General features: G+C 40.9%; 1 protein-coding gene across 1 annotated transcript in view; it reads left to right on the forward strand.

Annotated features, from left to right (window-relative positions):
* Positions 1 to 12,197, forward strand: part of ANKRD12 (ankyrin repeat domain 12) — a 49,830-nt gene that overhangs the window by 13,117 nt on the left and 24,516 nt on the right. The window contains exons 3-4 of the mRNA XM_059836124.1: positions 4,066 to 4,212; positions 5,118 to 5,318. Coding sequence (XP_059692107.1) covers positions 4,066 to 4,212; positions 5,118 to 5,318 — 348 coding nt within the window. The remainder of the gene's footprint in view (positions 1 to 4,065; positions 4,213 to 5,117; positions 5,319 to 12,197) is intronic.

Genomic DNA, 12,197 nt, shown 5'->3' on the forward strand with positions numbered 1-12,197 from the left:
GAAAAGTTTTTTGTTACCAAAAGATAAAGACTATCTAAAAAGTCAAAGTTCCTGAACGTTAAATTGGTCTTCTGCTAAATAAAGTATAATGTACTGCGTGATGATATTCTTGGAGCAGTGAAAACAAATCTTATAATATATTCTGCAGTAAGCATAATGGGGGCTGCCAATAATTTATAAGAATTTTTCTGTGGATTTGTGTAGCTTCTTTATCAACAGTTGCATTGTTGTTTTCCTTGTACTTAAAAAAAAATAGTTTTTGACTATCTAATTTTTTTTTGTGTATAAAAAATTCTCTTTTATATGCCCTACTCCCTTCCTTTTGCTTCCTTCCACCCCTTTTGTCCTGTGTTGTTTTACCTTGTACGTTCAGAACGAGGGCATGTGCATGAGATCTTTGTGGGGAAAAGCAATAGCCTCTTACAGGACGTATTCCAGTAAATGGATTATCAGGTGTACCTTCTGTAGTCCTGAGACTTTTTTTTAGGCTTATTGTTGATCATATTAATTTTGTGTATAGAACTGTTTAGATTTACTGAAAACACATACGAATTCTCACATAAATGTTAAAAAAATTATGTCTTTTTTTGAGCGGTAAGCGCGTAATTACAGTATAACTTGGTGAGAGCAGTTGTATTCTTATTTGGTACTTTTAACTGATAAGCTCTAGAAATGCTTTGCAAACACTGTGTTAATAAAGAGTAATAGAAGAATAATTCGACCCACCAGTGAAATGCGTTGGAATGTAGGGGAGGATCTTCATGTTGTTTGACAACACTAAACGTGATACGGGAGTAAATTGCACTTACTTACTTAGTAGGCTTTTCTAACAAAATTGTTAAAAAGCCCAATCCCAAACCCAAAAACCAACAGATAAAAATACCTGGAAAAGTACCTTGTATAGTAAAAAAAGTAAAAGCTAGATCATAAAAAGATTTGTTCCACTTATTTTGACGTATTTATTTCTCAAGCTGAGTATAGCTATAAAACTGTAAGGAATAATTCAGAATGAAAATGAATGTGATTTTCAAGAAAAGAATCATGAGCAGTAAATACATAAGCTAAGGAACAGCAGATCACGCCAGACAAACTGAAATGTATTGTTTTAGTGGAAGTACTAAATTAGTCAATGAAGGGTATGCTGTACGTTATCCTTGGAGAGAGAACAGCATATTCACAGTGAAAAGCTGAAAGTACAATTTCATTGTAGGTTTTCTTTAGCTTTTCCTATGCAGACATTCTATTAATAGGTCAGTAGTGTTGATTTGGATATTGAATGAATTTTTAGATATTTAGGAGTATGAGATGCATGCAGTTTAGAAAAATCTCATCAATTACTTCTGTAAAAGGCACCTTGTTTCCTTTTTAAACATGATGGATAAATTTGTAGGGGTTTTTTAATATGTACTTAGGTCTGTAGCTTTCCATTCTTAAAATAGTTTTGCTCATAATTGTTTAGTCTGTAAAATCATGTAGTTCTTATTTGGTCACCATGGAATTCAAGATGTGCACTATTTACTTGTCTTCCTGTGCCTCAGGAGCATTGCATTAATAGAGCCTGCGTCTGTAATCAAGTCTAGAAGATGAGATTTAGAGAAGGCTAGGAAGGCAGAAAATGAGTTGAGAGGAAACGAATGAAATAAGGAGGGCCACAGCGAGGGCCTAAAGCAGAAGTGGAGAAAATCAAAAGATAAAAAAGAGTCAGTTTGGGGCTTAATGAAACATGGAACAGCATGGTTAGGAACCTCAAAGTGACTTAGGCTTCTCATTTGTAATTTTCATTAATTTTTGTTTCTCTGCAGAAGGTCAGTGAAGTTTGCGTCAATGGAGCCTTCTGGTTTAAGATTTTCTGCTTGTGCAGATGACAGATTTTTTTTAAGCGATGTTTTTGTCATACAGGTGTTTGAGGTTGATATTTAGGGAAGGAAACTGGGAAACCAATATAATCATGGGGACATAAATAAAAACAAAATCCCTGTCCCTTGCTTTGACTTAGCTTAATTGCATTTCCACAATTTTTTTAGTATGGCCCAAAATACTAAGGTTAAATAAAACTGGATGAACAGTGTCTCATCAGATGGCAATGAGTCACAGTAAGAGTAAGATGAAAGAACTTATTACACAAAGAGCTAAGAAGATCAGTGTGGCAACCAGGCTTATTTAACTAATAGTAACAATCCCCAACCAAGCCTCAACTAATTCCCAGCCAAATTCTAGCATTTTAGTATGTCCAAGTCTGGTTAATCAGTCCAACGTCTTTCCCCCTGGCCCCCTTTCATTTATTACATATTCCCCATTGAAATTTTTAGATCTCAGCTTCGTTTCATGTTCTCACTTGCTTAGCACATCAGCCAGCCACAGAGGAGAAAAAGTAGGCAATAGACATCCTTACTGAATTCTGTCCCGATCTTTGTGGTCAGTAGTCCAGCCTGGAGGGTGAACTGGGATTACCTGTGACTACAGGATGCAGAGTTCTGTCCAGCTGTTAAAGGCCCTTTGGGAAGGCAGTCAGTAGGGAGGCTTCCAAAAGGAGAAAGAGTGGTAGAGTGAGCAGGATCTTTGGAAAAGCTAATACTGAACCTGGGCTTTTAGGGAACGAAACCAAGGGAATTATTTGCTCAGAGTTTGGAGATGTTGTTTCTGTTGGTTGAGTCTGATAGAATATTCTTCAGACCATTCGTTCTTGACAATGGTGGTTAGAAATTCTTTTTTTAACAGTTTCGAAAATTTTAATTCTAAATCACCTAATTTGTGACTAAGGTTACCTGAGCCATCTTTTACATCCAGTGTGTTTATATTCAAGTAGTAATCTTAGGGGATCTGAAGAAAAAGGTCGACATTATAGATCTAACATGTAAGTAATATAAGCTACTTAGAAGATACAAAATCTTGAATTTGATAAGAACTTGTTAAGACAAAAAAAAGAGCATCTATCTGGAAAGACAAGAGAATTACAGAAAATGAATAGTCTTCACTACACATAAATGCAAACTAATATGTCTCTAGAAAATACAGTTAAACAATAATGACCAGGTAGGGACATCTGTGGAAAATAGTTGTACCAAAAGAAATTCGATGCATTGAGAGTCTGTACTTGTTTAATGTTAAGATCATTAACATAAACTACAGTTAAAAGTTATTTAGTCAAAGTCACTTAATAACAAATCAGTTGTTTTCTATCATACTTTAACCTAAATGCCAGTGTTTGGTTCACGAGACCTTTATACAGAAAAATTAAGGAAGAACTTTTGAAAAGGATGGAAGACATAGACCGAAGTTTCCAAATGACACAAATAGAATTTTAGTTTTGATATTTGTTAGGTATTAAAAAGTTGTCTGATTTCAGAGCACATTTAACCTATGTGAAGATCTGTGAGAGTTTCTAGGTACTGAATAGCTTTAGAAATGATCTGTTTATTCAGATGTGTAATTTTAGCTCCTGGTTTAAAACTTGGACATGAAATATTAAACAACTTCTGTAAATATTGATAAAAGGAAAGAAGTTACATATATAAAATAGCTGTATGTTTTTGAAGGGTATGAATTTTGGAGAAGAAATTGCTCTAAGGTGAAGTGACAGTATAAGTTTGAGAGAAACAATCTCTTATCCAGTTACCTAACAAATACCAGTATTAAAAAGTCTTTTCCTAATTTTTAACATGGTGTCTTGAGACAAGTAGAATAGAACACAGTCTTAGATCTGTATTCAAGGCTGCAAGTTGACTAGCTGATCTTAAAGAATTTTTTAAGTACTTGACTTGATTCTCTGAAAATTAAAGTTGTGACATATAGAGTCTTCCTGCTGTGAAACAGGTTTTTCATCTTTCAGAATTTTTTAGTAATCCTCCTTACAGCTTTAAGTGCTTTAACTCGTAACTTATTATCCTGATATGATTAGAACATGTAACCAAAACTAATGCAAATGCAGTAAATTAGAGATGCAATTTCTGTTTTTCATCATCTGCCACCAATCACCAGTTCACATACCTTAAAAGGATGTTTTTATTTCTAGAAAAATGTTCTAACAGAACAGCAATTTGAGTTTTTAAATGTTAACATTTCCAGAGAAGGAAGGTCCGGAGAAAAAGAAAATGAAGAAGGATGCTGGAAATAAGAAATCCACACCAGTTAGCATTCTTTTTGGTTATCCTCTGTCAGAGCGCAAACAGATGGCACTTCTCATGCAGATGACAGCAAGAGACAACAGTCCAGGTGATCTTAACAAAGTTAACAGTTTTCTTCCTCCTGCCTGTTTAATTCTGTCCCAATCAGAATATTCTGAATCCTGATGTTTTTCAACAGTCCTTGATTTTTATTGAATTTTTTTAATTATTCATAATTCTGTTAAAACTTTATTTTGCATTGATGAGTAATTTGAAAAATTCTTGGCCTTCTGTATTTATGTGCAAAGCTTTGCATTATGATAGCTGTAAAGCCTGAAAATCTCTTTTCTTGCTTTGATTATTTTTGCATCTCGAATGCTGTTCCATATGCATTGTTTAAAAACTGAGATGTTATCTTTTTTTTATGACGTTTAACTACTGTCTCATTTTCTCAATTTGGAGCAGGATTTTAGCTCAGAAGGAAACTGGATTGTTTCCTTAGAATTTAATGGGAGAGGGGGAGGCACCTTGTTCTTAATTCAGAACTTCAAACTGTCCTTGGTCTAGTTGTATTTAAAAAAATCTTTACGTATGTATATGTTCTACAGGAGTAATGTTTTTACAAAAGTGGCGTTTAAAAGTGAACGTCTGAGTTTCCTTAAGAAGCTATCCAGTCCACCCAAAAACATTTCTGTTGGCACAGCTGAGGAAGTGCATGGAATACAATGCACAGACAGTAATTCCTTAAACTGGCATCCCACTACATAAAAATAAAGTGGAATTGTGCTGGAGGAAGAGGAAGTAGGGTAGATACTAATCTGCATGGTCATGCTTTGTCTTGTTTCAGCAGAATTTATGCCGGAGTATGTGAACCTTGTAGTTTGGATAGGCTTCATCTGTCCTTGAAACCTACTTTAAAAATAGTGAGATTTTGCAAAACAACCTTTTGCACATTATGCAAATAAAAATAGTATTAAATAGCTTATAGTGACCATTTAAAAACTTTTTTTACAGATTCCACCTTAAATCATCCCTTACAAACAACACCAACACAAAAGAAAGCTCCAAGTTCTTCATCAAGACAAAAAGACAAAGTTAACAAGAGAAATGAACGAGGGGAAACTCCTCTACATATGGCAGCAATTCGAGGGGATGTTAAACAGGTTAAGGAGCTAATCAGTTTAGGTGCAAATGTGAATGTAAAAGATTTTGCAGGTAAGTTGATACATGTTCTCTTAACTGTACAAATTCAAAAATAATGCTGAAGTTGTCACACGTTTAATTTCAGTTCATGCTATACGCAAATGAAAAGATATAACTTAAATTATTAGAAATTCTCAAATCATGTTTTCTATTTCTGATGGTGGTGGTAGTACTGGAACAGTATAGTACATAGTATATTATTAGAACAGTGTATTAATACCTGGAGGTTTCAGCTGCAGCCAGGGCCTTTGCATGCTAGGTATTTACAGAAATATGTGTGCATGCTTGCTGAACTTTGTAGAATTATACTAGGCAAAGTCAGTAATTGATAATGGGATTGTAGGTGTGGTGGGTTGACCCTGGCTGGATGCCAGGTGCCCACTAAAGCCGCTCTATCACTCGCCTCCTCGGCTGGACAGGGGAGAGAAAATATAACAAAAGGCTTGTGGGTCAAGCAAGACAAGGACCGGGAGAGATCATTCATCCATTACTGTCATGGGCAAAACAGACTCGACTTGGGGGTGGGGGGGTGGGAATTAATTTAATTTATCACAGAATCACTACGGTTGGAAAAGACCTGTAAGATCATCAAGTCCAACCTGAAAAAAAAAAAAAATCAAAAACAAAAACAAAACAAAAAAAAAACACCACACAAACAACCCATGCAAGCCAACCACCACACAACAACAACAAACCACAACACACCAAAAACCAACCCACCCAACACCACACAGCACCATGTCCATCAAGCTACATCCCACAATGCCACATCCACACGCTCCTTGAATACCTCCAGGGAGGGTGACTCTACCACCTCCCTGGGCAGCATATTCCAATGTTTCACTACTCTCTCGGTAAAGAACTTTTTCCTAATATCTAGCCTGAACCTCCCCTGGCGCAACTTGAGGCCATTTCCTCTAGTCCTGTCACTACTCACTTGGGAGAAGAGACCAACACCCACCTCTCTGCAGCCCCCTTTCAGGTAGTTGTAGAGAGCGATAATGTCTCCCCTCAGCCTCCTCTTCTCCAGGCTAAACAACCCCAGTTCCCTCAGCCGCTTCTCATAAGACTTGTGTTCCAGACCCCTCACCAGCTTCGTCGCCCTTCTCTGGACACGCTCCAGCACCTCAATGTCCTTCTTGTAGTGAGGGGCCCAAAACCGAACACAGTATTCGAGGTGCGGCCTCACCAGAGCCGAGTACAGAGGCATGATTACCTCCCTGCTCCTGCTGGCCACACCATTTCTGATACAAGCCAGGATGCCGTTGGCCTTCTTGGCCACCTGGGCACACTGCTGGCTCATATTCAGCCGGGTGTCGATCAACACCCCCAGGTCCTTTTCTGCGGGGGAGCTTTCCAGCCACTCATCCCCAAGCCTGTAGCGTTGCCTGGGGTTGTTGTGGCCAAAGTGTAGAACCCGGCACTTGGCCTTATTGAACTTCATCCGGTTGGTCTCAGCCCATCGATCCAGCCTGTCCAGATCCCTCTGCAGAGCCTTCCTACCCTCGAGCAGATCAACACTCCCTCCCAACTTGGTGTCGTCTGCAAACTTGCTGAGGGTGCACTCTATCCCCTCATCCAGATCATCAATGAAGACATTAAACAAGACCGGTCCCAAAACTGAGCCCTGGGGGACTCCGCTTGTGACCGGCCGCCAGCTGGATTTCACCCCATTCACCACAACTCTCTGGGCTCGGCCATCCAGCCAGTTTTTTACCCAGCGAAGAGTGTACCTGTCTAAACCACGGGCCGCCAGCTTCTCTAGGAGAATACTGTGAGGAACAGTGTCAAAGGCTTTGCTGAAGTCCAGGTAGACAACATCAACAGCCTTTCCCTCATCCACTGGGCGGGTCACCTGGTCATAGAAGGAGATCAGGTTGGTCAAGCAGGACCTGCCTTTCATGAACCCGTGCTGGCTTGGCCTGATCCCTTGGGTATTCTGCACGTGTCCCGTGAGCGCCCTCAAGATGAGCCTCTCCATAACCTTCCCCGGCACCGAGGTCAGGCTGACAGGCCTGTAGTTCCCCGGATCCTCCTTCCGACCCTTCTTGTAGATGGGCGTCACGTTGGCAAGCCTCCAGTCATCCGGGACCTCCCCCGTTGACCAGGACTGTTGATAAATGACGGAGAGCGGCTTGGCAAGCTCCTCCGCCAGCTCCCTCAGCACCCTTGGGTGGATAAATTATTATTACCAATCACATCAGAGTAGGATAATGAGAAATAAACCCAAATCTTAAAAACACCTTCCTCCCACCCCTCCCTTCTTCCCAGGCTCAACTTCGCTCCTGATTTCTCTACCTCCTCTCCCCAAGCAGCACAGGGGGATGGGGAATGGGGGTTGCAGTCAGTTCATCATTCTCTGCCACTCCTCCCTCCTCAGGGGGAGGACTTCTCGCACTCTTCCCCTGCTCCAGCATGGGGTTCCTCACACGGGAGACAGTCGTCCACAAACTTCTCCAGTGTGGGCCCTTCCCATGGGCTTCAGTTCTTCACAAACTGCTCCACCGTAGGTCCCCCACGGGGTCACAAGTCTTGCCAGCAAACCTGCTCCAGCATGGGCTTTTCTCTCCATGGGTCCATAGGTCCTGCCAGGAGTTTGCTCCAGCGCAGGCTTCCCATGGTGTCACAGCGTTCTTCAGGCATCCACCTGCTCCAGCATGGGGTCCTCCATGGGCTGCAGGTGGATATCTGTTCCACCGTGGACCTCCATATGGGCTGCAGGGGAACAGCCTGCCTCACCATGGTCTTCACCATGGGCTGCAGGGGAATCTCTGCTCCAGTGCCTGGAGCACCTCCTGCCCCTCCTTCTTCACTGACCTTGGTGTCTGCAGAGTTGTTTCTCTCACATATTCTCGCTCCTCTCTTCTCCAGCTGCTGTTGTGGAGTAACGTTTTTCCCCCTTCTTAAATACGTTATCCCAGAGGCGCTACCACCATCGCTGGTGGGCTCAGCCTTGGCCAGTGTTGGGTCCATCCATCTTGGAGCCGGCTAGCATTGGCTCTGTCAGACATGGGGAAGCTTCTAGCAGCTTCTCACAGAAGCCACCACTGTAGCTTGCCCCGCCCCCCCCCCAACCTTGCCATGCAAACCCAATACAGTAGGCTATGTGAGGAGATGCAAAGTTTAGTAACAGTGAAGGTGGTAGCACTGTCATGTACACTGTCTTCTTACTGGGACAGCTAATATGCATGAAAGCAGATGAGTGTGGTATAGCTTGCACTTGTCATCTAGTCCTGCTAGATTAATGATAGTTTTGGTATGTCAGTATTTGCTGTGATTTCAGCATAGATTGATGAACTTAAGGTAAGTTGTAACTCGTACCATATTTTTAGTATCCTTTATTTGGTGGCTGTCTTTACAGTCTGTTTGTAAGTCCTCCTAAATATTTTTTTGGAACCTGCTGGGAAACTTTTGCCTATTTTGCTTTTGATACCCTCAGAGTAGTTAAGTTTCTACAAGTTTTATTAAAAAAATCTCCAGCAGAGTAAATATGAGATCCCCAAAATAATGCTTTCACAGAAGATAAACCTGCAGTTTTGAGTTCAGTAGTTGCCAGTTGTTGATGGGCCAGGCATCAAATGCGTTTACATACTGAGATAAGCCAAAGTACTTGCTGTTTTTTCCTCAACCAGTCTAAAAGGAGATAAGACTTAGGAGCTGGAGTACTGGGTAGAGATTTAGGGCATAGAAGGAGGTTGGGGTAATGAGGGGTGGAACAGAGTGAAAGGAAGGCTACATCAGAGGATAAAGGGTTGTGTGAGGTGTGGAGGTTGTTCTGGGGTTGGGGTCTAAGAGACATCTGTAGAAAGATAGGGTTCAGTAGATGTTGCCCTCTTAAATGCAAGGACAACTCTAAAAAAATAATACATCAAGTGTACATTATATAAACAGCATAACTAACTGCTCCTAATACTCCACCTCTCAACATTGTCTCTAAACACTGGCTTTTTTGCATCCACAGTAGAATTGGATCATGGGAAAGTGAGGAAGTAAGTATAAGAAAGGGCCATGTTGCTTTTGGTTTTGTTCAGAAAGACTGTGTTCCCAATATGAAGGGTAATGCTGAAGAAAAGGTGACAAAATTTGTGGGGAGCTGCTGGCATCCCAAGGGAATGAAGATAATTGTGAGAATTCTCAGAAGTATAATTAAGTAGCAGGACTAGCAGTTTCAAGTTTTTAGAGGCATTGCATAATAGAAGCAAAAATACAATGAAGGTCTGAAAGAGAATTTTAACTAGACCTACAGCAAAGCCTGCTAAAGATGCTTGGTTTATGGGTCTGAATGGGTATAGTGAGAATTATATTCTCAATGGGAATGGGTGAGATGAGCTGAGGTAGCAGGCCCCAGTGGGAGAAATTACAACTATATGGTACAATTAGTTGTCAGCTCAAAGTTGACATTGAGAGAAGATATCAATGAGATGGACTAAAATCTTAATTTTAGGTAAGAAACAGATCAGCAATTTCTTGGTTTACGGAGGGTAGCTGAATTTGTGTTTGGAGATGAGGCTGCCCAGGAATGACATGTAGAGGAAGAAAAGAAGGGAAGCAGAAGTAGAACCCTGTGAGATCTTCAGAGAAGTTGAGAGGGGAGATGAGAAGAACTTGTTGACAAGAGCAATTTTAGAAAAGGAGGGGGAGGTTCAGGGGAAGAAAGACCCATAGAAATCACAGGGAGAATAGAAACACTTCAAGAAGAAATGTTGTGGTGGGTTAACCTTGTCTAGCTGCCAGATGCCAGAGCTCTCTTACTTCCCCTCTTCAACAGGGCAGAGGGAGAAATAAGATGGAAAAAAGCTCTTGTGTTGAGTTAAAGACCCTTTAGTAAGAAAAACAAAAGCTGCACTTGCGAGCAACTACTTCCCATCAGCAGGCAAACGTCCAGCCACTTCCTGGGAAGCAGGGCCTCAACAGGTGTAATGGTACTTGGGAAGACAAATGGCATAACTATGAACATCCCTCCTTCCTTCTCCTTTCCCTGAGCTTTTATTGCTTACCATGACATCCTATGGTATAGAATATACCTTTGGTCAGTTTGGGTCAGCTGTCCTGGCTATATGCCTTCCCATCCACTTGCCCAGGGGTAGGGAGAGAGAAAGCCTTGACACTGTACAGGCACTGTTCAGCAGTAGCCAAAACACTGGTGTGTTATGAATACTGTTTTAGCCCCAAAGGCAATGCACAGTGCTGTATGGGCTGCTATGAAGGAAGTTAACTTCGTAGCTTCATCCCAGCCTGACCTACTACAGATATTTAACTAATTTTAAAGGCAGGTGAGAGGATGAGGAGAATGGCTGAGAGCTGGTTCTGAGAATCAGTTGGGAGCAAGTTGTTAGAGACTTCATTCAGAACTCTGGAGGAGGTGTTTGGGATCAAGTGAGATACTTTTCCATTAGTGAGAAGCAGAGGTGGCTGAGCTTCAAAATCCTGTGCAGAGGAAGAAGACAAGAAGAGGGGGAGGATTTGAGCAGTGAGTCATGAGTGGAGAAAAGTAAGAATTTAGGATGCAGTGAAGTTTAGAGAATTAGAGTTTTTTTAGCTAAGAGTTTGGCAGACCTAAAGGAGCAGAAAATGAATTAGTAATGGAGGAAGTAACCCTGCTCATGGGATATCTGCCAGAATGATACTGCTGTGTGAGAACAAGAGTAAAGGAAACAGATGTTGAGAACAAGCCAGGACTAGAGTTGGCAGGCTGGACATTGTGACAGAATAGAAAGGCAAAGCGGTGAAGCATGGCGAAGAATGAATTACAGAGAGAATTAATAAGGGGAAAGAAGACAGGGATCAGAGGGCTGAGAGCAGAAGAGTGTCACCATTGTGGGTGAGTGGCAAAGGACAAGAAATTGGAAAGGAGGTGGTGGGCAGGCAGTGTTGGAAGTGAGTGACCCAAGTGATGATTGGAGAGGAAATTTAGTGTACGAAGATCAGGAAGACATGTTTTGCTGTAGAATAAGGTAAAGCTTTTTTCTTTTTTTCTTTTTTTTATTTAAATGAGTGGCAGGTGAGAAGCTGAGTGAGAGATGAAGGTGAGGAACTACCTTACTAAGGGATTAGCTAAATTAGGGGTTTCTTGTACCTCCTCTTCATGGATGTACAAGACCATTACTGAATAGACAGAGTTCAAGTGAATAAACTCTTCCAGACTTGTGCTGGTGATGTTTGAAACAAAAGTTGAATGCCTTCCCAGAACTGGGCTTTGAGAAGGCATCAACAGCAGGCTTGAAGTTCAGGGCAGCTATGAAGAGGAAGGCATCAAGTTGGGGAGAGGATATTGAGGTAAGGAGTATAGCATGTGTGGGTTGATAGTTGTCTTCAGTTGGGGCTCTGCTACAAAAAATGAGCACTGAACTTCAGATTATCAACATGGAAATCAAAATCGCTAAAAATGACTAATATTCTAGGAAATACCAGGAATAAGTTCTTTGCCAATATTTATTAATAGCTTGCTATTTAGACTAATAGCTGCTGAACATTATTAGTGATTCCTGGTACGTGTTCAGTGGCTCTAAAGGAGCACTGCTTATGACAGTTTGCCATACTTAGTCTTTCCAATAGTGTGGTTTTCAAACTGTTTCCATATAGAATAATGTTATTTATATATACCTAATATTGTGTTCAAATGCTCACTAGTCAAAGAATTTCTAACATGTTTAGCCTGGGGATTTTGTGCCAGATTTTGTCTTTTACTATTTGATTAGTGATTTCTGTGTTCAATTTAATCACAGTAAAATTTGGAATTTGGCATGAGGTTTAAAGTTGATAAAGCATGTGTTGTTCATCAGATGGATGGCATTACTTTCCTGCCAACTACTGTGTGTGAGTGTATTTTGAAATGTTTCAAGGCAATAGAGATCTATAGCGCAGGAGAAAAAAAAACAAACTTAAATCTTT

The sequence above is a fragment of the Gavia stellata genome, chromosome 3, assembly GCF_030936135.1.
Source record: "Gavia stellata isolate bGavSte3 chromosome 3, bGavSte3.hap2, whole genome shotgun sequence".
Classification (NCBI taxonomy): domain Eukaryota; kingdom Metazoa; phylum Chordata; class Aves; order Gaviiformes; family Gaviidae; genus Gavia; species Gavia stellata.